Source organism: Phodopus roborovskii, unplaced genomic scaffold (genome assembly GCF_943737965.1).
Source record: "Phodopus roborovskii unplaced genomic scaffold, PHOROB, whole genome shotgun sequence".
NCBI lineage: Eukaryota > Metazoa > Chordata > Mammalia > Rodentia > Cricetidae > Phodopus > Phodopus roborovskii.
In genome coordinates this window covers 2251319-2274226 of record NW_026126597.1, presented here as the reverse complement: position 1 = coordinate 2274226, position 22908 = coordinate 2251319, and the positions used below count along the sequence as shown (strand labels likewise).

At 41.3% G+C, this 22908-nt stretch overlaps 1 protein-coding gene across 2 annotated transcripts in view; it reads right to left on the bottom strand.

The window, feature by feature from the left end:
• LOC127236843 (voltage-dependent calcium channel subunit alpha-2/delta-3) overlaps positions 1 to 22908 on the bottom strand; it is a 775613-nt gene that overhangs the window by 443575 nt on the left and 309130 nt on the right. For both annotated transcript variants that reach the window (XM_051204755.1, XM_051204756.1), the window contains exon 5: positions 5136 to 5298. In XM_051204755.1, coding sequence (XP_051060712.1) covers positions 5136 to 5298 — 163 coding nt within the window. The remainder of the gene's footprint in view (positions 1 to 5135; positions 5299 to 22908) is intronic.

Below are 22908 nucleotides of genomic sequence, written 5' to 3'. Positions count from 1 at the left end.
AGGCCTTGTGAGGACTATGATAATCAAGAGCTACCAGGCTGGGGCATGGGTGTCTTGATTGTTTTTCTCTGGAGCTGAAGCTTTGCCTTGGCCTGAGTTCTCTAATCTTGACCCTGAATTCTATTTCATAGCCCTCATATACATGCTCTAGAGGAGCCAGTAGACAGGCAAGAAAGCAGGAGCCAAGCCTCCACCGCCTTGGGTTCAGAATCCCAAGAAGAAAACAAACCATTAGAGCTGGAATCCATTTCTAACATTACCAGGTCAGCCCTGGTGCTCAGTAACCCTCTTCCCCCTATGTTGCCCCAACCCACATATGCAAAAAGGAAAAAAAAAAAAAAGGAGCAAGAAACTTTAAACAGCTTTTTAAAGGGTTTGTGAAGGGTTCTTGCACATCAAATGGCTCTTCATAAACAACATTTTAATGATTTCTGTGTAAACAAATCAGAAACATATGGATTAAATTTTCTTCAAAATATACACATGTAATTAAGGGGGAAAGTGCTTGGCAAAATGCATTTTGCATTTTATCAAGCTCAACATTTGAAAAATAGGTTGAGACATCTGACAGATGCAAAAAAGCAGAGGGACTGTCTGTCCTACAACATAGACACGTCTTCTTAGCTGGAGACCGGACTCTGCCTCATCAGACTTTGGCTCTGTCTCTGGGCTGTCTAGAAAACCTGTTGCACTGCAGCAGACAAACCAGTTCCTCAGCTTCTGCATGGGGATGAGTCTTCTGGAAGCCACTTTCATTTCACAGGGCCTCCGAGCATAGCATAGCCTGAGGGTCCATGCTTGGTCTGACTGGTACTTTTTCTGGGAAGTCTAGAACATAAACAAGTATCCTAGACTATATCCTGCAATTCACACCTTTCCGTCACCCCTGCTGGGGCAACAAGAGGAAGAAGCAAACCTGGGCACTTCCTTAGCCTTCTTTTCTTGCATGCATGGATTAAATGCAACCCTCTTTTCAACTGTACCTTCACTCTTTGCTCCTTGCAGCAAGCATTTGTTGTCTGTGTACAATATCCAAGGTATCATATTGGGTTCATTTCCTCACAAGTTCATCATTCTAGATAGCACTTGCACTCTAGGACTCTGGGCCCTAGGCTTCGCACCATAGCCCCCCAGGCCTGAGCCATGCACATTCTTCCCTGCAGGGAGTTCTCCAAGCAAGAACCAGATTCCTCTTTCCTTGTCAGTCTTCTTCAGGGTGAATACATCTCAAGGTAAACTATATAATACTCCCTATAGCTGCCTAGCCTCATAGCTTCCATGAGCCTCTGATGGCTCTCCCATCCTCCCATGGCCTGAGAATCCATGGATCATTTCTTAGACTATACCAGAAGCTGCCAGAGCCCAACCTCCCATGCTCAGTACCCCAGCACCACTAATCAGAAACCCCCTCAGTCTCAGAATTTACCTGTGATGAGGTATTAACTATGAATTTTAAGGGATGCCTCCATTTAAGCCATACTATATGGCCATCATGTGCCAGACATCCTAAGCTATGCTTAATTGTTAGCAAAGCATCCTCCAGCATGTCATTCATTATCCACTCCAAATCATGGCTGAAGAAATGAGATGCACACTTGTGTGTAGTCACAGGGGTGTGATGGTGGGGTAAGCTATGAAAATGTGAGATTCTCAGCAGGCAGACTCTGAATCTATGTCTGGCTCCCAGCAGCCCCCATTCCAAGGAACCTTACTCTAAGTCTTCTTTCTTTTGTAGTAGGTTTATAAAGACCCAATGTCTTTTCAGTTTCTTTTTCGTTGGAATCAACCAGTGTATGTTCTCTAGCAAAAGCCATGGAGCATCATAGTTCTGGCTGACTAGGAAAGTAGACATCAGCAAATAACCTGCAGGTAGCTTAAGATAAAGGGGTACTAGTCTGGCTCTATAGGTTCCCTGCCCTCGGAGAAGTTCAAGGGCAGAACAAAGAAGGCACAGAAGCAACATATGCCCAGGACAAAGCCAAGCTGTACAAAGGCTCATATACTACCAAGGTCTGGAACAGCTGAGGGGCTGCATTGGAGCTGCTTTTAAAGCATGGGTATTGAAGAAACAGAGATAGGGAAGGCAAAGGTAATAGGAATTAATGGTGAGTGATAAAAAGAAAAGGGAGGTATATGGAAGGAATGGGGTTATCACCTGGATGGACAGAGGAATAAAAGGGAAGCGATGGAGTTGATTTGGAGAACAGGGCATTTCCTTTCACACATATACATGGACCGTACATATGTATATACCACCCCACACATAATGCCTAATATGTACAGGTATGTATACATCTGTATGTAACATGTGTACATAAATCTTACATACTTTCATCTTCTTGAAGTGTGCCCTACTGGTGACCCGTGGGGCCTCATGCACTCCAAGATATCTATGAATGTAGTCCAACACAAAACCAGAAACATAGTGAAGCACTATGAAATTAACTTGTGATTGCTTTCATAGAACTCCACTGTGGATTTCTTGGGTGTGAGTTTTGTAAATTACATTGTGTTGCATTGTCAAAGGTTGGACATGCCTAAAAGTTATTCAGCAAAGATGGCAAGTTTTTCTAATCCTCTGCCAGATCACTGGCTACCTCGCAGAAGCTCCTGCCCTGTGCTTTACTTCAGGAAAACACAGCTCTAAAGGCCTAGATGTTCCTGTCTCTCAGTGTCAGACTCACACCCCACCCCACCCTAAGCTCTGCTAAGAATGGTTAGCAAAGACTCTACCATATACAGAGCCTAAGACTACTCAAAGGCTCATCCAAAGAGCCCAGAGAAACCAGCTCTTTTGAGTCCCTGTGGGACTTGCACATTTGTCACCACTTATGGAGCTACAATATCTCCTAGAGTTATGAAAATGGCAACCACAGAGAGAGGCCCTGGTCTGGTTGCTAATGCAGCAGAAGGCAGGGGGGGGGTGTTGTAGAGTTATCCACCACTTTCCTCTACAGCTGGAAATTTCCACTTGACAATGAAACACACAACAGCAACTTAGAAGCATCAAACATTGTTCACAGGGTCCAAACTGCAGGGGGAGAGGAACCATGCACTGGTTTCCTTTGCTGAAGGCGAGATTTCCACCCCAGGGACATGAGAGCCAGTGACCAAGCCCAGAGCATGTGTTTTGTATACTTGTCATCAGTAACTAGATCTGAGTGGGAGGCCTTCTAAACATGAAATAGATTCCTGCAACATGAAAAGAGACTTTGGGAAGCTGGTTTGAGTTAGAATAGAGTCAAGAATTTTCTTAAAGTCTCTGCCCCCCTCCTATGGGCAGTTATTTGCTGCCTGGCTGAGACAAGATATAGCCCCTGGCTGACCCTGGTTCACTTCCCACAGCCTGGCAGGGTGACAGTTGAACCTGGGAAGGAGGTAACAGGCAGATCCCACAAGGACTGCCAAGGATGACTTAAATCTAATTATGTATCTCCTATAGCTCAAACCCTCAGACTGTCAGGGATCTGCCTAGCAATCTTCATGAAGCAAGTGTAAAGCCTGTGTGACCAGTGACAATGTGAGTTCCTTCCACATTACTTCCACTGAAAGACACAATTATGCCTTTAAATCCCAGGATGCAATTAAATCTCTATCATGATGCTAATGGTTCAAGCCACCTTGGAGTCACTGTCATGTTTTAAAAGACCATTCTGGATTGTTTCATGTCTGAAATTACTCTATAAAACCATGTTCATTTTTCAACTTCTGTTCAGAGCATATTTAACACTATAAATGGCTTTTTCTGTCAGTGACACTGCACAAAAAGGCAGTTTCATTTAACTCTTCATTAGTTATTTCCACTATCCTGGAGGACCAACCTTTATTGGGCAATGCAAAATGCCAAGTCAAAGCTCCATTTGTGCCCCAAGGAGCCCAGACATGAAGGCAGTTTAGATTGCTATCACCTTTCAAAAGGGAGGTGAGAAAGAATAGCTATTCATTCCCTCGTCATATAAGCACGGGGAAGGCCTGCTGCCTGGACTTAGTTGTCTCCTGGCTTTGCAGAGATGTGGCTATAATGATGACACTCAGTCTTTGGTTACCTCATTACCAATCTGCTCCATACCAGGCTGCAAATTCTTTGAAGATGGTGGTTCGACATGGAATCCCTAATAACTGTCAGGATAGTTAATGAAATGGGGGACTGCCTCCCCAGACTCTGAAGAGTGAATAATAGGCAAGCCAAGAAAGGGAGCCATTGAGTGTCTAGCCACAAGACATAGACACAAGAAAAAGATCCCCAAGATGCAGATTTGGATGCTTATGGTTGGCTAAGCCCCTTAACTGGTAATTCAGAGCAATTCAACAGCTCAGCTAATTTGGGGATTTCCCCACATTGACAGCTCAATGCATAGAGCTACACACACATCATTTTATACCATCTGACTATGTATCCCCGGTTGGACTTAGAAGAGGAAATATCACTGCCCCCCCCCAGAGTTACAAGTGTATGCCACCATAGCTAGTTTGTACACAATTATTATTGACATCATAGGCAGGAGGAACTGTGATCTCAAAAGAAAGGGAGGTACATCTAGTATCAATACCATAAGGTGGTGTAACCAGGAGATTAGCCAGTATCATTGGATACCAGAGCCCAGTCCTTGGCCATTGAAATTCCAACTCAAATGGACAGACAGGAATGCTGGGAAAATAACTTCAGTGTCCACGAGAAGAATTGATTTGAGGGAGTTAAGCCTAGACACATGGAACCTTGTTGTGTCCACACTTCTCTGTGCTAGAAGGGAAGAGGACGGCACTCAGTTTATCTTATAGCTGCCACGGAAGCTGCCCAACTCTTAAATACCATCAAGGAAGGAAAGCAGACAAAAGAAGGGATAAACTTGGTTAGTGCACATGTTTAATCTGATGAGGTGAGTTTTGCAGTACATGTGTTAAGCAACACTGCCATACTTCCATCTTATGTACTAGCTAACAAGTTGTTACAGACTACAAGGCAGGCAGAGCCAAAGATACTTATGGAAAAAACCTGCTGGTATCTGCACTGCATGCAGAAGAGACCATCTAGGCACACAGGTTCATGTTAAACCCACCCAGAGGATACTTGGAATAGATGATGTATTGATAACCCAGTGAGTGCTCCTGATGGAAGCACTAGCAAGGAGTGTTACCTTTGTTGTACATGTTCGTTGGCACTTGGACATCACTCAGACTGACGTTCACAGGCAAATTATTAAAGTGGTCATTGGGGGCTAAGATGAATTCTTTTCCCAGTTCCAAAAAGTTCCCATCTTTGTCCCTTTCGTTGATCAGCACAGCATTGAAGTATTCATACTGAAAGAAAAAGTCAGAAGGTATTAGAGGTCAGTGGCTCAGAGATAAGGACTGGGACATCCAGGCAGACCTGAGCACACCTATAGCTGTCTCCTACTTTTGTGATGCCCATCTGCTCATGGAACGAGTCTCTAAGTCTTTGCCTCATTTGTATTGGTACCATAGCATTAAAGGAATATTTGCCACTGTTATTCAATATTCTGGGAAAAAAATACCTTTATCTAAATATGGAGAAAATTGCTATAAAGCATTTTATTCTTTGTAAGTTGAAGATAAAACATGTCCTAAAGTAGCTTATGTGTTTAAGTTGAATGTGATTGGAAAAAAAAAAACATCAATGAATAAGGAAGTTTACAGTATGTGAGATCACCATACTATGGAAAATAATGAAATAGAAGGGTCATAGGAAGGGGGAGGGGTGAATCTCTATACAGAATGCTCAGGGAAGGCTTCATGGTGATGACAATTTTGTGAAGGGGCATAATGAGGCTGTCAGTTGAGAAACGATCAAGAGGGAGTGTCTCCATCAGAGAGAGCAGCAAAGAAAAGGACTCTCAGATGCAAGGCCCTTTCTACAAAAGGCTTTGTCACCACCTCACATACAAAGAATCCTGACTTCATTATGGAAATTATTCTAAGGTCTTCGCAGTTTAACACATTTGGTTCTTAATATATCCTGTTGAAAACTACAATGCTAAGAAGTAGGTCTGAAATTCCAACACTGGTGATCTATCTACCCCCAGTACTCATGCTGTTACCAATTTTACAATATTGCAAGACACCCAGTGTTTCTGTTTAGTTAGGACTCACAGATCAGGTTCTTAAAAAAACTGTAATGATGAGGGGATAAATGAAAACATTTCTATGGACAGCATGCAAAAACAAGTGGGCAGTACAAAAGCAGGGAGATGGCGAACATACAAGAGAACCAATATAAAATGCTAAATTAAAACACGGAAACAGAAATACAAAAGCCTTTGATGGACAATAAGACTGATACAGTAGGTTTGAAGGCATTTCCATGGAAATTCTTCCACCTGAAAACCAATGGGGAAAATTGGACCAAAGTATCCTAGAACTATGGGACAATTGCAAAACATAGGGTGCATGTAGCAGAAGGAAAGGTATGAATGTTGAAAGAGTTGAAAAAAATACTTGATGCTTAAAGGCTGAGAGTTTCCCCAGATTAATGACAAATGGCAGATCTTGGGTCCATAGATTCAGGAATCTCAGAAAACACCAAGCACAATAAATATCAAAGTCTATATTGATACAACATATTCAAACTTCAGAAAATCAAGAATAATTCTTGAAAGAAGCTAGACAGAGAAAATTCTTTATATAGAACTATTGGCTAACCTTAGTTGTCAACTTGACTATATCTGGAATCAACTAAAACCCAAGTAACTGGGCATGAGTGTGAGAATTTCCTTAATTGGGTCATTTGAGGTGGGAAATCCTACCCTGAATTTAGATCACACTATCTAGTAACAGCCTTCATAAAAGGACACAACAGACAGAAGCTGTTTCATTTTGCCTGCTTGCCCTCACTCTTCCCGGCAAGTTCATCTATCCTGCTGGTATTAGAACCTACTTTGGAATTCCAACATATACTGAAGACTAGCTGAGACACCCAGCCTTATGAACTGAACAACTATCATTTTCTTAGCCTTTTCATCAGGAGACAGCCATTGTTGGAATAGCCAAATCATAGCCTATAAGTCGCTGTACAAAATCTCAATAAATAGATTCATTCTGGCAGTTTTGGTCCTCAAGAGTGGTGGCTCTCAACATGTGTGTTGACATCCCTTTTGACAAACCATTATCTCCAAAAATACTTATTTTACAGTTCTTAACAGTAACAAAATTACAGTTATGATGTAGCAACAAAACTAACTTTATGGTTTGGGGTCACAGCAAGATGAGGAACTGTATGAAAGGGTGGAAACATTGGGAAGGTTGAGAACTACTGCAATACTAACTAATACAAGAAGCAAGAATATTGCATCATACTTCTCTTCATAAACCATGAAAGCAAGAGGCAAGTGTAGTAAGCTACTTCAAGTATTCAAAGAAAATCAAAACCACCTGGTGGAACTGTGTATCAAAAAGTGCTTGTCCTTCACATGTGAGCAAGAAAAAAAGACCTAGTCACATAGAAGTAGAGAGGATGTGTGTTTAGTAGACCTGCCCTGCAAAATGCTCAAAGCTCTTCATAGAAGGTAAAGTATGCAGGTCAGAAAACAGTTTACATAATGACCATAAGGAGAGAATGCATGAAGACACATTTTTTTTCTTTATTCTTCTCTGACCTAACATGTAAAAGCTTGTTCAAAATAAAGATAGCAACAAGTTATTGGATGATAACAGTTTGCTGGATGAGGGGAAGGAATTGCTTCAGCTGTAAGAGACCGAGGGCGGGGCAGGGAAAGAAGAATGCTTTTTGCTCTGGTTTGAAAATGATTTCAACACAATTCAGTTATGTCAATTCAGTGATGACAATAAGAGACAACTATATTGTGAGGGTCCTTCCTCATGGATGAGATTTGGTACCCAGATAGAAGGACTGATGAGGAATTCATCCCATTTGCTGTTCTACCTCCAGTCACATGAATAGTGATTCTCTCTGACAGAGGTTACAAGCATCAACCAGCTTGGAAGAAGGGAACAGACTTCACCCAACACCAAATATGCTGCCACCTTTCATTTGGCCTTCTAACCCCCAAAACATGAAGAAAATACATTTCTGTTTCCATTAATTATCTAGTCTCGGACATTTATTTCATAGTGCAAACACACTAAGATACTCATTTCTAAGGTATTACACTGCTAAAGGACTATTACAAGGTATTTAAAAGGGTCTCAAAGTTCATATTGAACATGTTCATGTATGTATGTATGGCACTAATTGGGTAATAGGGGAAAAAGAAAATACAACTTTAGGAGATGTGAGACAATCTGGAAGGAGTTGTAGTGGGGGAGTATGAATGAATATGATCAAATTATCAAGGAATAAAAATATTGCATTTTTTAAAATTGAAGCTTCACAGCTAAAATTGAAAGTTGTAAAATTATATTATAAACCCTAGAGAAACTACTAGCATCTAGAGAAACTACTAGCATTTAAAAATTAAATATAATGTAAGCTAAGACAGAAAGCTAAGTCATATGAGAAATTCAGTTAAAACGAGATGGTAGAAAAAGCAAAACATAAAAATAGGAATAAGCACAATATGAATGCAGCTATAAACATGGGAGGGCCCACTACCCACCAGGAAGAAATGGATTATCATAGCAGACTATGGCAGGACTCAGCTAGATTTTGTTCTACAGAAATCCACTTTAAATGTAAACACACCGGTATTTTGGAGGTAGTAGGAGAGAGAAATATGCCATGGTCACATCCATGAGGAGAAAGCTGCAGTTGCTGCATTAATTTCAGACAATGAAGACTTGAGAGAAAGAAAACTGATCAGAGGAAGAGATACTACATGGCCCATGGCCACAACTTAAATCATAAAGAAGGAAACATTGGAAAGAGCTATCACAACCCTGCCTGTGCTCAGCATGTACACACCTAACAACAGACTATTAAACACACATAGCAAAGACCAACAGAACTGATAAACAGACAAACCCAGCACTATACTACACACATCAATGTGTTTGCCAGTTATCATTAGGTTTCACAGGTACAAACATTGTAACAATATAGATGAAGTGAACAACATCACAAATTAAACTGAATTGACATTTGTATTTAAAAATGTCATCCAGTAAGAACGGAATATATTTTCTTGCCTCACATGTGAAGGTGTTTGCTCCAAACACTCAGCTATTGGGACCATGATATATGGTTTCTAATCTTAAAGGAATATGTTCCACATGAGGTATGTTTCTTATCTATAGTGAATTAAAGTAAAAATAAAACAGACAGCAGATACTTGGGAATAAAAACAAATTTTTCTAAGTTATACACAGACCAAAGAAAAGGTTTTTGGAGAAATTTTAAATATGATAATACAAGTGCTCAAAATACATGCAACAGTTAATTGGGGGCATAGTGCTCTCCCCCCCCCCCACATATATATGTTAAGGAGCTAACCCTGACCTGTTAAGGAGTTGCAAGAGACCCCCTGAAATCCCTAAAACTGTGTCACTGGGAATGTCAATGGAGACTCAGTGCCAGGACCTATATTGGGGGTCTTGTAACAATTTTACCTAGCAACTTAACCTGGTTGATATCAACATAACCTAACAAGTGCAGTATTATTGCCAATGAGATCTGTCTGAAAGCAAGATTATTGCTAATTGGACTTTACCCAAACACAGTGCATTGGAAGAAAGACTAAGGGTAAAAAAATAACATGGAAAGTCCCCCATGCCTTGTATCATAAATGCAATAATGTTTGTCATGTTCTGTCACTCTGACAAAGTCCCCTAGAAAAACAACATAAGAGTGTTTGGTCCATGGGCTCAGGGGCTTCAGCCCATCACTCACTCTTTTCTGATATGAGAGCTTGGTAGAAACCAATTGCTCCTCTCCTGGCTGCTAACAGATAGGCAGGAAGGGACCAGTGACAATTCATACTTTTTAATTACTTTGTTGATCTACTTCCTCCACCGGATTCCTGTAGCCTGTTTTTCCCCTCTCTCAGTGTCATCTAATTATGCACCAATCATGGTGACAATACTGATTAGTTCACAGCCATCATAACCTAGAATTTCTCAATGATTAGAGCCTTTTAGGATGCCAAACTCTAACACATACTAAATTAATGAATTTAAATGTAAAGCTGTGCTTTCTATATAGACACTAATCAAAAAATAATTTGAGGAACTTTATAAAATTCAAAATTTTATAATAATTAAATTCACCATGATCAAATAAACGGGGAAGGCACCGCTAAGGAAAATCAACCACACACAGAAGGCCTGCCAGCGACTTGCACCAGCAATGCATACTGAACTCATGTGACTCATTTAAAATTCCAGTCACAATTTGGGCACATAGTACAAAAAAGGTGTATAAACAGCCAATGTGCAGAATAAAATATGTTCACCATCATTAGCCATCAGGAAAGTCAGAAATAAAACCTTGATCACATACCATTTTATACCCAAGGAATAGCTAATAAATAAATAAATAAATAAATAAATAAATAAATAAATATAAAAACTCTAATATTAAATGTTGCCTCTGCTACACAGTAACCAAAAATCTTATGTATTTCTTTGTGAAAACATAAAATGCCATGAATATTTTGGAAAACTATTTTGTGCTTTCTCACAAAGTAAAACATATAGCACCCTACAACCTAGCGCTCCCTGCCTTAAGGAAATGAGAACATATGGTGCACAAGAAAATAATTATGTGAATGTTCACAAAGCCCCTTTCATAATAGCCCCCAAATAGAAATAACCACAATATCTCAAGTGATGAAGGGATAAATGAGTCTTTGATATCTTCATGCAATAGGTTACCATTTGAGAGCAAATTACTGATGCACTGAAAACATGGATAAAGCTCAGGTGCATTGTGGGGACATATGTGAGATTCCATTTATTGAAAGTTCTAGAGAGGGCAAGGCTACTGTACAACCGTGGGGAGAGATATTGGAAAGTTTCCATTTTTTACATAGTGTGGGCCACATAGATGTATTCATTGGATTGAATATTAAAAGTAGAATAGAACAAAAATATCAACTATGTTTTACTAAATAGGAATGGGTACTTCAAAAATATAGTCATAATATCTTTTAATTATTTTTAAAATTATCAATTCATGAACTTTATTTTTGCATATTTTAGTGTATATGTATGTTGTGTGGTTTCATAATCACATGTGTGGGCACACATGGTGTGGATGCGCATGATTGCTCTGAGGTAGAGGTCAGAGGTTGACATCTAGTCTCTTCCTTGAACATTGTCCATCTTATTTACTAAAGCCACTTCTCTCATAGCTTCTATTAGTCTAGCTAACTGGGCTGCCTCAAGCACTCCCTCCCCTTCTCAGCCCCAGGAGTGCTAGGAATTTGGGCATGCATCACACCTGCCTGGTTTTTATGTGCATGCTGGGGACCTGAACTCTGGTCCTCTTGTTTACATGGTGAGCATTTTATCCAGTGAGCCATCTCCCTAGCCCCTGATTCACGAACTTATAAAACCATAATTTATAGGAGCAATCCCCACCCTCTCTGTTTTTTAAGGCACCCTTTACTTGATAAGTGCCATAAACAGAAGTAACCATACCTTTCTGAAACAGAAAACCTTTGACCACCGGGGTCACAGGGCTTCTTACGAGAGTTCTGCTTTCTAGACATCTATCTCCCAAGAGCTTCACAGACTGCCACACTTTCTCAAGCTCCAACTTTCACCTTCTACTCCCATGGGACTGATAGTCCACTCATAAAAAACAAAGTCATGGCCTTCTCCCAGAATGACAGTGCAGCTGTGGCTCACACATCCTGGAGGCAAATTGTAGCAAATGAAGTAAGGATGGGAACATAACACCTTCCAAGTGGGGAGTCATCTTTTATCAAGGACAACTGTGTGCTCAGCTTGTCCAGCCTGAGCCTATGAATCCACCTATTTCAAAAGGTCTGCTTTATCATAACCAAGAAGAAATAATTCTCAGGGAGGTGAGATGGCTCAGCAGGTAAAGACATTCACTATCAATTGCGATGAAGTGAGTTCAATCCTTAGATCCTACATAGAAGAGCAAAACCAATTTCTGCAAGGTGTCTTCTGATCTCTATACTCATGCACACAAACACACATAAAACACTAGCAGTAATAAAATAATAGTTTCCCAGGCCTGAGATGTCATTGCTGCCATCACCAGGCTCAGAACTCTGACCATATTATTGAGGAAACTACACTGAGTTACATCACCTTACCATTTCCTGATCTTCCTCTAACACCTAGTATCTTTGAGCATGCTGGATATCCTACTAGGTGTGGCAGGAACACAAAGAATATGGACCCAGGAGACCAAATGTAGCACGCAAAGTACAAAACCCAAAGCAGCTCTGAGAGCCATACACTTGCTGCTTTGGGTCTAGTACTCTGCATGCTACATTTGGTCTCTCTTGCACCTCACTGCGTTTAACCAGAGCCATTCATTGCAAGGTTTGTCAACACTTTCAACTCACTTTGAAAATTAACAATGCATACATTAAACTGGGTTGGGGTTAGATGGGATGCTATGTGCAATATTCTGACATGGTGCTATGTATGTAAGCATTACGGAGTTCTCTGTGCATGTGCTCGTGTACTTGTACAAGTCATCTTTTAATTGATACACAGATCCTCATGGGAACAGTTCCACACCGTAAGAGTTGTGTCTGTGTCATATACCATGTGTTACCAGCCCCAGCACAGTGACATCACTTATGACTTGGTGGCTGATGGACTAGATGACAGTTTCGGCATCCACTGGAGTAGGCCTCTCCTGGGTTACACAGATATTGCTCTGTGGTCAGCTTTGTGCGTCCTCACAGTGCCAGGGAAGCTTCAGAAGGACCTATGTAGGCTGAAGATGGGGAAACAGGGTGGCCACATTTATACCACTTTGGGGACCCTGAAGTGGGTACCAGAGAAGAGGGATGAGATGACTGAAGAAAGGATCAGGGCTGATACCCTGCACTGTCACCATCAGGTGAAGAGAACTGGGGTTCTGTTATCCACCCCACCGCCCTAGAGAAGTCCTCTTCCATACTGTTTTTGACACAGACCATGGCTACTTTCAGTTCTGATGGGGTGTTGTTCAGGCCCACTAGAAGTATTTACTACCGGTCTGATTAGAGGAGCATGGGAAGGCTCTGTGTGTGTCCTCCCTAATGGCAAGGCAGTGGCCAACTGAAGCTTCTGAGACAGGAAACCTAGTCCTCCTCTGAAACACTGCCCAACCCTTCCCTGCCACCCACAGCTTTGAAACCCATCACTCCCCAGTTTAGGGATTGGCAATCCAGAGAGTAAATATTTTAGGTTTTGCAGACCAGACAGTCTAGGTTGCAACATACAATTTGGCTATTTTAGTGAAGGCAGCCAAGTGCAAGGCATAAACAAAGGGATGTGACTAGGTTCCAATAAAACTTTATTTACACAAGCAAGCAGCTGGAAGAAGGCAGCCTGCAAGCCTGCAAGCCCTGATTTTCCTATGCCCTGCCCAGATTCTTTCTTTGTTCTTTCTGTGTGACAGGAACCTATACTCCCTGAGAAAGATGCCCCAAGGTAGTATATCTTCACCCTGGTAGAACCTCAGTGGAAGTAAACTGTGTCTCTGGACAGGGCCCAAGCACTGGGATTCCTTCAGCCCTCCCAAGAGACCCAGTATGTAGCACAGGATGAACCATGGTGCTGTGGAGGGTAGCTGCTGCTACTTCCTGCTGGAAAAATCACAAAACAGAAGAGACTCAAGGCCCTGACTTGTGGGTGGCAAGCATGCTGTACAGTTTTCCCTGGTGATTTTATTCTGCTTTAAAAACTTTTGGGTGCTTCCTATGTGTGCTTACTATAGACTCAGTCTCCTGTAACCTCCAAGAGAGGTGGGGCTGTACATCACTGCACTCTGACTCACCACTGAACCTGATGTGTGCAATTCATGAAACTCAATCTGGGGGGCGGGGAAGAGCCTAGACACCCAATTGAGAACCCTTTCAGTGACCATGGGCCAGTTATCCTCAGGAAAAGTACAGAGACAGACAGACACAAGGAATAATTGATGTATAGGATAGTTGAGTGTTTATGCATTGCCTATATTTGCTTCTGCCTTCCCATCTCTAAGATGGAGAACTGTGAATATCTTCATGGCTGTATGCCAAGCTGCTATCATAGTTCCCAGCATAGCTACAACAGGTAGGAACTCAACAATGGTATCCATGGTAACAAGCTCCACCTTACCTGCAAGGTATAGACTCCCCTACTCTACTTGAAGCTCTTCTTGTCACTAATCCCCAAAGGATGCATTTTGAAGGCTGACCCCCTTAGGACCTGCTGACATCATAGACCCCTAGATATCTGAAGTATGTACCTTTTCCCAAAGCCCTCCTTCACTATTCCCACTACATAGTCCATTACCCAAAGGCCCTAAGAGACATGACCCACAGACAGCACAGAAGGACATTTTTATATGTGCAGTGGGTAGGGAAGGTCCTCCAAGCTACGTCATTCCCATGCAGAGCTTACTTGAGTGTGGATTTCACATTGTGTGCCATTCAAGACACTAGAGCCCAGCCTATCTGGCCATAAGAGCCAGAGCTTGGGAGTGTACAGGGAAGTACCACACTTGCTTCCTAAGGCATTTTAACAAACTTTGACTCAGTTTCATTTTCTGTAGAGTTGGGAGGGAGTGGCAGTTCCTCAGATCTTTCTGAAGATGGACTAGGAAGGGATAAAACATACAGGAGCAGTGGGCACAGTGCCAACAACAAGTTCTCCATGTGTCTGGGTTCTCCCCTTTCACGCTTGTTTTCCAACCCTTTCTTTCTCTGGGATGATAGCCAGCTTTATACAACTTAGATTAGAAAATAAAAATTAATAGGAAGATTAGTCCCAAATGAGCCGAGCAAATATCCAACTTTCCAGGCATACGTACATACCCTGTGAATAAGTGACACATACTGCTACTCCGCCCAGCCCCTCTAAATATCTAGTGCCATTTGGTTACTGCTCAATAATCTCATTTTCTCTTCATGGGTGAAAATTGATTTGTAAATGATATGTTCCAGGATATTTCTGAGTATTAGCATTACATTAACTCACTTATAATTCCCTAAGAGTCAGAGTCCTTTTAAGAAAAAAGATAATGAATTACCCTCTTTGCCATCTGGAATCTGAAGCCTGAGAGTGCTCATGTCTGTCTATTAATGGCCCCCATACCAAGCTGCTTAGACAGACCTTGGGCTGATGCCTTCTGCTGGCCACTTAGCACTCAATCTTAAGAGCCTCAAGGAGAAGTAAATGTACTAAATTCAAATCCCATCTCTGTTGCTATCCCCATCTTTCAAATGAGTTCACAATCATCCCTGTTATAGTGGAGCTGACTTAAAGAGTAAATGGAGGAAGAATAAAAGGTACATATTCAGTACCTAGATCATGGTACAGATTTAAGTACAGAATATATATATATATATATATATATGTGTGTGTGTGTGTGTGTGTGTGTGTGTGTGTGTGTGCGAATACAAAGATAGATTTATAGAGATATAGATTACATATAGATGATATGGATATAGGTACAGATATCTTTATTATGGCTTAAATGTAGTTGCATGCCTAGGTTTAAACAGGTGATGAAATTATTGTGGTGGTAGAGCCGATGGATGAGCAGAGGATAGGGGATGGTTTGAAAAGCCAAGATATATATTGAGGCTTTTGCATTGCTGTGACAAAAGACCTGGTAATTAAGGAAGACGTATTCTATTATATGATTTTAGATAGTTCAGTTTATGGTGGTTTAGCCCTCTGCATTTGGGTAAGACATAACTAAGACATGAGCTTGGCAGAGGAGCTTCTTCATGATAGGCAGGACACAAAGAGAGGGGATGCCAGAGTCACACTAGCTTTCTCTTTTACCTGCTTCCCTTGTGTCTGGATGAAATGGTGCTAGCTACATTTGAAGTCCTAACCATGTTTGAAGCAAATTCCCATGCCCTTTATTAATGCTCCCTGGAGAGGTGCCTCACTTTCCTTTTACAGAATCCTACATTCAGTCAAGAGGACCATGTAGATTAACTGTCCAGCCAGACTTGTCCTAGGTCAGCACCATCCCTCTCATCTGGACGCTCAGCACTCAAAGTGACATCAACGAAGAGTGAGCAAGTGGGCTGGCTTTGTATACAATCCCCCAGGAGCTTTTACTGCTCTGAGGTCAACCAATATCAACCTTTGCCTTTCACTTGCTCACATGCATGTGAGCACATGAACAAGCAACCGCGCGTGTGTGTGTGTGTGCGCGCGCGTGTGCACACACACACACACACACACACACAGAGTTTTGACCCAATCGTCTTCATAGCACCTATCTAAGCAGAAGGACCCAGTGAAGGACTCATGTGTATGCAACTGCACCTGTGTTGGCAAGCGAACCCTTTTTCTTCTGATCAAAGGTTAGCTAAAAAGTGAATCCACACCTAATTATCTGTAGCAAGACTTTCTTGATTTAAGGGGAAACGAAAAAGTTGACACCTATAGAGAAAATCCTGCTCAGGCAGAAAGAAAGGCCAATGTAGAATATTGCTTTGGTCTCGGCAGAATTCTTCTCCCTGGGTTCAGTTAAGAGCCACCTGATTCTCCTTATGTTTGAATCGAGGGTACCTATCAGCCATACTTGAAAAAGAGCATATGGTTCAGACTGAGCTATTAAATCTTCTTCCAGGAAATGCTATGAATAGGAAGTGACTGAGCTCCCAACACTCATTATCCAAGACCAAGATGCCCACTGCTGTTCAGGGCTGTTAATATTTTATTCACAATACAAGAGAACCTTCATCTTTTCAGACCATTACAGAGCAAAGGAGGGGAAAGGCCCGGGACATTTCTATGTTTACACATCTCCATTCTGAGACTGACTTCACATTGTCACAATTTCCTCAATTCTCTAAAAGGAAGGGTGAAGGGTGGGTGATGGAGTCAAATTACACAAAGATGGTTTTTGGAGCCCACACATCTAATAGAAGGAGCTCCTGTTGGAGTATCATATCATTGCTCAACTGGATAAGGCCCCAAAAGTTATCTACTAACTATATGTTTTTTAAAAAAATTATTACATGCATGTGTGCATGTGTGTGTGCATGCGTGCCTGCCTGCCTACCTGCTTGCCTGCTTGTCTGCTTAACAAGTGAGTAGTCTCAGAGTATACCCACTACCATATGGAGATTAGAGGACAAATTGTGGGCCTCAGTTATTTCCAATTTGGCTCTCTAGGACTGAACTCAAGTTGTCAGTCTTGGTGGCAAGCACCTTCATTCACCCTGTGAGCCACTTCACTGGCCCATACAAAGGGATTTTTACAAGCACCTCCTGAGGTAATAGCTAAACATAAAATCAACAACAGGAAAAAAACTGACTGCTGCATGACTTGCATTCAGGGACTTGAACATCTCTGTCCCAGCAGACAGCCTCTGCACACAATTCAGAAAACCAATTTGTAAAACTAACTATCCACTAATGAACTACTTTGGTGTCAAGAAATTAGGTTTCCTTGGACTATGCATGGGTTTGAATCTAAAATTACTATCAAGTTGTGGAAGAACAGGGATTCTTGGGCATTGGCAATAAGGTGCTATACATAGTTGAGAATCCCTGCTATAAAGCAAATCTATGACTTTAGTATTGCATTTAATTTAGTATCACATATTAATATAGCGACCTGGATTTAAAATTATCTAAGTTGTTCTTCAAAGGGACTCACACAATTTCCAGTATATTAAAACAAAGTTTCTTCACAAAGCGTAATTTCAGAAATAAATCAGCTCTTGTTCCCACATCATACTTACGCCCATTCTCACTTAGAAGAGCTAAGAAGCAATTAAAAGATAGACACTGAATATGTGGCCTCATTATCATGGTGATTACTGCAGTTTGGAGTGCCTGACACTCAGTATCTTTGTGGTCCAGTTGCTCTGCTGATTCACTTTATGTTTCTCACAAGATGCTAATTAGAGAATGAAACAATCAAGGCTACAAGGCTACATCACGGAAGGACATGATGCCTGTTTCCAGTTGCTAAGGTAACAAATTATACGAATGTCTTTTTTATCATTAATTACTGTTTTAAACAAAACTTCCTCTCTGATTTAAAAAAAAAGTGATAGCTAGTGATTAGCACTAGTATACTTATGGTGAGGCACCATGTTGCCAGTGGGTGCTACTGGTTATAAAAGTGGCAATGAACAGGGGGAGTAAAAAGCAAGCTTTTTAGACATATCAGATGCTATGGTTTAAATATCTGTACCCCAAAGACCAGAGTGTTAAAGGCTAGGTCTCCAAACTGCATCGCTATTATAAAGTGTGGGCCTAGCAAGAGGAACCTGGGTGGTTGGGACATGCGCTTGAGATGGGCAGCTGGACCCATGTCTGCTATCTTTCTCCTCCTTGTCACCATGATGTCACCAAGCTTCTGATGCCACATGTTCTCATCATTATGTTCTGCCTCACCATGGACTCAAAAGCAATGAGACTAATAAACCATGCATTGAAACCTTCAAAGTGTGAGCCAAAACCTATCTTTCTTCCTTTTTAGTTCATTAGAACTTAGATATTTCATTACAGTAGCAGAAAACTAACTGGCATATAAAGAATGTCCAGAAATTCACAAAGTCTAGAAGAACATTATTTCATTTTCCACACATAATAAGTTCTTCGTCATTCAAACAATGCTAAGATTATTTTAAATTATGCTGGTGGGGGCCTGGGGGAAATAGCTCAAACAGCAAAATACCTGCTACAAGTATGAGGGTCAGAACTGAGACCCTCTAGCTCTCTCTGAAAAGCTGAGCTCAGCATTGCAGGTTTGCAGTAATGCAGGGGGAAGCCATGAGCATACCCCTGAAGCTCACTGGCCTGACAGTCTAGCTTATTGATAAGACCTAGATTCACTAGGAGAATCTGTCTCAAAACTAAGTTAGACAACAATCAAAGGAGGCACACAAAGTTGATGTGCCCACTGTTGTGCCCACATGCCCCCCTATAAAATTATAATGAGGATAATGCTAGGATTCTAAACTATTTTATTGTTCATGCCCTATTATAGTTTAACCCCCCTACTCTGATGAAAATAAAGTGGTGGCTCATCAAGATTCCATAAGTGTATGACCATGTTGGACCTGGGAGTGACAGAACCTTGAACCTGATGTGGACAACTCCCAAGTTCACTCCACCTTGGTTGCTCTGGACCATGTCCCAAAATTATAATTGAACAATATATCCTAAAAAGGCAGGCATTTGTCACAATATACTTACTTCATACCATGTCTTGTATTTATTAGGTTCTCTCAATATGTTTGAGTGGACTGGCTACCTGGGTTATAATAAACTCTGAATTACAATATAGAAATAAGCTTCCATGTGTCAAGAAAAATCAAACCTGGAAATTTTAATACCATGATATGCCTCATGGATTTTGCAACACTACTCATAAATAAGGTAGGAGATCACTGAAGTTGATGACCTCTCTTAGCCTGCAGTATTTATTTTCCTGGTCACTGTAATTTCATATCACAGCCAACACAGTTTTTTTTTTTTTTTAAGAATAACATTATAATGAGAGCTAATACAAAAAGGTGAATCCACTGAGTGCCTGAACTTCACCTTTGAAAGGAATCTTAGAAGGGAGGAAACAGTATAAACCAGTCAACCGCTCTGCCTGAGAAAAAAATGTCTGCTCTTTTGTCCTGTTACTGGAAGTTAACCTTCACTGTAACCTTAACTAGGAGATCTGTTCTCTCAGAGGATTCTGGAAGGGTCAGAAGTGTATCCACCCAATCTACAGCAGATATTTGCTTTAGACACCTTAAGACTCACAAGACAGAATTTGCCAGGCTATGTACATCAAGAAATAAATACACATATATACTGCCTACATATATACATATGTACATACTTAGATCAGCAACAGTCTCTTACGGATACACACAAAAGTCCCTTGGCATTAATATTCCCTATGCTATTTCAACCTCTCCTTTATTCATTTCAAATAACTGTGGCATACTCTGACTGCAAGGTTGTTTAGAAGAACTCATCAGTCATCCATTCCCTCTCTCTCTGTCAGTGTGTTCTACCTGTGTTATGTCAAGATAGTGGGAAGAGAGCTTGCTTGGTTTTCTATGAATTCAATTACATTTCCCAGCATTACTTGCTTGACCAATAAGCTGTGAGTACAAGTATTATGTTTCACTTCCTACCTGAGAGGTGTGAGTCCCCATACTGGCTTTTCTCCACACAGCAACTCCAAAAGCTAATCTTCCCAGATGCAATACCTATATATACCATGGAAGGTACCTGAGTCCCAGAGTCACACATAGGCTGGAAAGTAGTTCAGGGCCACAGTACGTTACAGAACCAAGAAGTAAACTTGTGTGGGTGTGTGCGCATGCATGCATGCATACATGTATGTGTGTGCATTTGTCCATCTGTGTGCGTGTGTGCATTCATCTTTGGAGGGTGCAGAGTTAGCCTGATTAATGCTCTGGGAGCTGACTAAACACATGAAAAGAAGAGGAATGGTATAAATCTCTCCCCTAATTTATTCAAATCTGAGAAAATTGAAAATAAACACAAATTATGGGTATTAGTCTTTGTAAAAGAAAGTGTTCTGAGATTGGTTCAAACCCTTCCAATTCCCTTCCAGCACACCCTGCTTGCTAGTAATGATGGCATTCTGTTTGGTGAAAAGCCTTCCATTAGTTTAAAAGCTCCAATTGTCAAACCATCAATGCCTACAAGGGGGTAATAAAGAGCAGAATAGCTAAGTGTCATGGAAGTAGAAGCTATACCATATTAACATTCATGAGTTTAGACACAGCCCCATTCAGCACTATTTAGAGATAAAAATCCAATAATAAAATTTTAATGTACAAAGAATTTTTCACCGTTCTCACTCCCCTTCCCTGTCCCCAATGATAATTGAGTCTACAGTATCAGTTTCATTCATGATGTCTTGATTCGGCTCTAATTGTGGGGAGGGAAGAAAGACCACCAGAGAGTCATCAAATATAGCATATGCTTTTTTTCTTAGGTTTTTGAGTTCTTCCCTACACTTTATTGATATGTATTTCTTCCAAGTGTTACCTTGTAGAGGGAAACTATTTATCCACCAAGCTGAATCCAAAGGAATATATGTGTATGCACACACACACACACACACACACACACACACACACAGAGAGAGAGAGAGAGAGAGAGAGAGAGAGAGAGAGAGAGAGAGAAAGAGAGAGCTGTTCAAGAGGAGAAACTCACTTTAGAAATCCCCACACATATGTATTACCATCACTTAATAAAAAAAAATTTTATAAACTAAAAGAGCCAAGACAGCAACATGGTGTTGAAGATGTTTGAATACATCATAAACTAACACAGACATCTCTTAACCCCTCAAACAATAACTGCCTCCTCCCAGAAAGCCACACATTAATTCAAATGTATTCACTTCACAAGACCTAAGCAAATGGAATTCCAAACGCTCATCTACAGATAGAGTTGCCTGTGGAATAAATGGAGAAAAACCATCAGCTTTTCAGCCACACTGGAGCATGGATGTGCCGTGTACAATTTTTGGAAAAAGATATAAAGGCTGGACTTGCAAGAACAAATCACCGCGGAGGCGCCAAGCACAGGACCAACCCTCTGACATGCTTGGGCTGTTTCCAAATCTTTGATCTCTCCCCAGGAAGCCACAGAAGGCAGGTCACCAAGAAGCCACCCGAGATTCCAGGGCCATGGTGGAATATTAGCCGCAGGCTTTCCAGAGGGTGGTAATGGAGATCACACAATTTCTCCATCTGCTTGAGGTTTCCAGCAAATTCTGCACGCATCCCAGGAACGCACTGGAAACAACAATTCCACTTTGGTTGTGTAAAGGAAACATCAGAAAGGAGGGAAGACTTGGGATGAAGCTGGTAGGTGCCCCAGTGCTTTGGAAATAAGATGCTGGTGTAACTTCTCATCTTGGATAATGTTTTCATTATCCCAAAGTGGCTGAGCCAGAGGTTACTGTTGAGGTTTAGCCTCAAGGTTCCCTTCCTGGAAACATGGAAGTTGTACTGTCCATCTCCAGGAAATTGAGTCTTGGAGACCACCAGGAAGTGAGCATCTCTACATCCTGCTCCATCTTCCCAACAGAGATACCTGACCCAGAATCTGAAAGTACCAAAACCTGGGGACATCTGGGGTCATCTCAGAGATACATGGTCTCAGCTTCATGAGTCACAAAGCTTGATTTATTCTAATGATTATTTTCTGTTACCTATGTGAGTCTTCAACATTTTACACCTGCATCTCTCCAGCTTGCAACAAACTGTTTTTACCAGATGACCTCATGGGCTCCCTCACACGCCTATACATTTCAGAACCAGGAATGTGTCCCCAGGCTTTTCAGACACTGAACACCATCTGTATCACTGTGGTAATCATGAGTACAAGTTCATATTTTCCATCAAGAGTACCCACACACATACAGAGAGAGAGAAGAAAATGAAATATTCCTAGAAACCAGGAGACACCTAAACTTGGCCAGCCATAATCACTAAATTACTGTAAGGTTCATGTTTCGGATTAAAAATTTCATGCACATTTTATATCCTTTAACTTATTTGTCTGTGGCTCCTGCTTCTACGCTTCTTGCTATTCCAAGACTTACTCAGCAATCAAAGCATGCATTTGCTATGACTTGGGAAGTGGGTGGAAATGGTGGTGGTGATGGGCCATTGAAGGAAATGTGGTAGGGAAGGAGGTACCCTGAGAAGCAGAGAGACTATGTATTGTGGGGTTCCAGTTCAGATGTTGCTCTGTATGTACAGTCATCTCAACATGTCTTTTCAGAGCCTCTACCTGACGCATGGTGGGAATCAGCAACCCTATCACCATTGTGTTCTAGCTCCAGCATTTAGA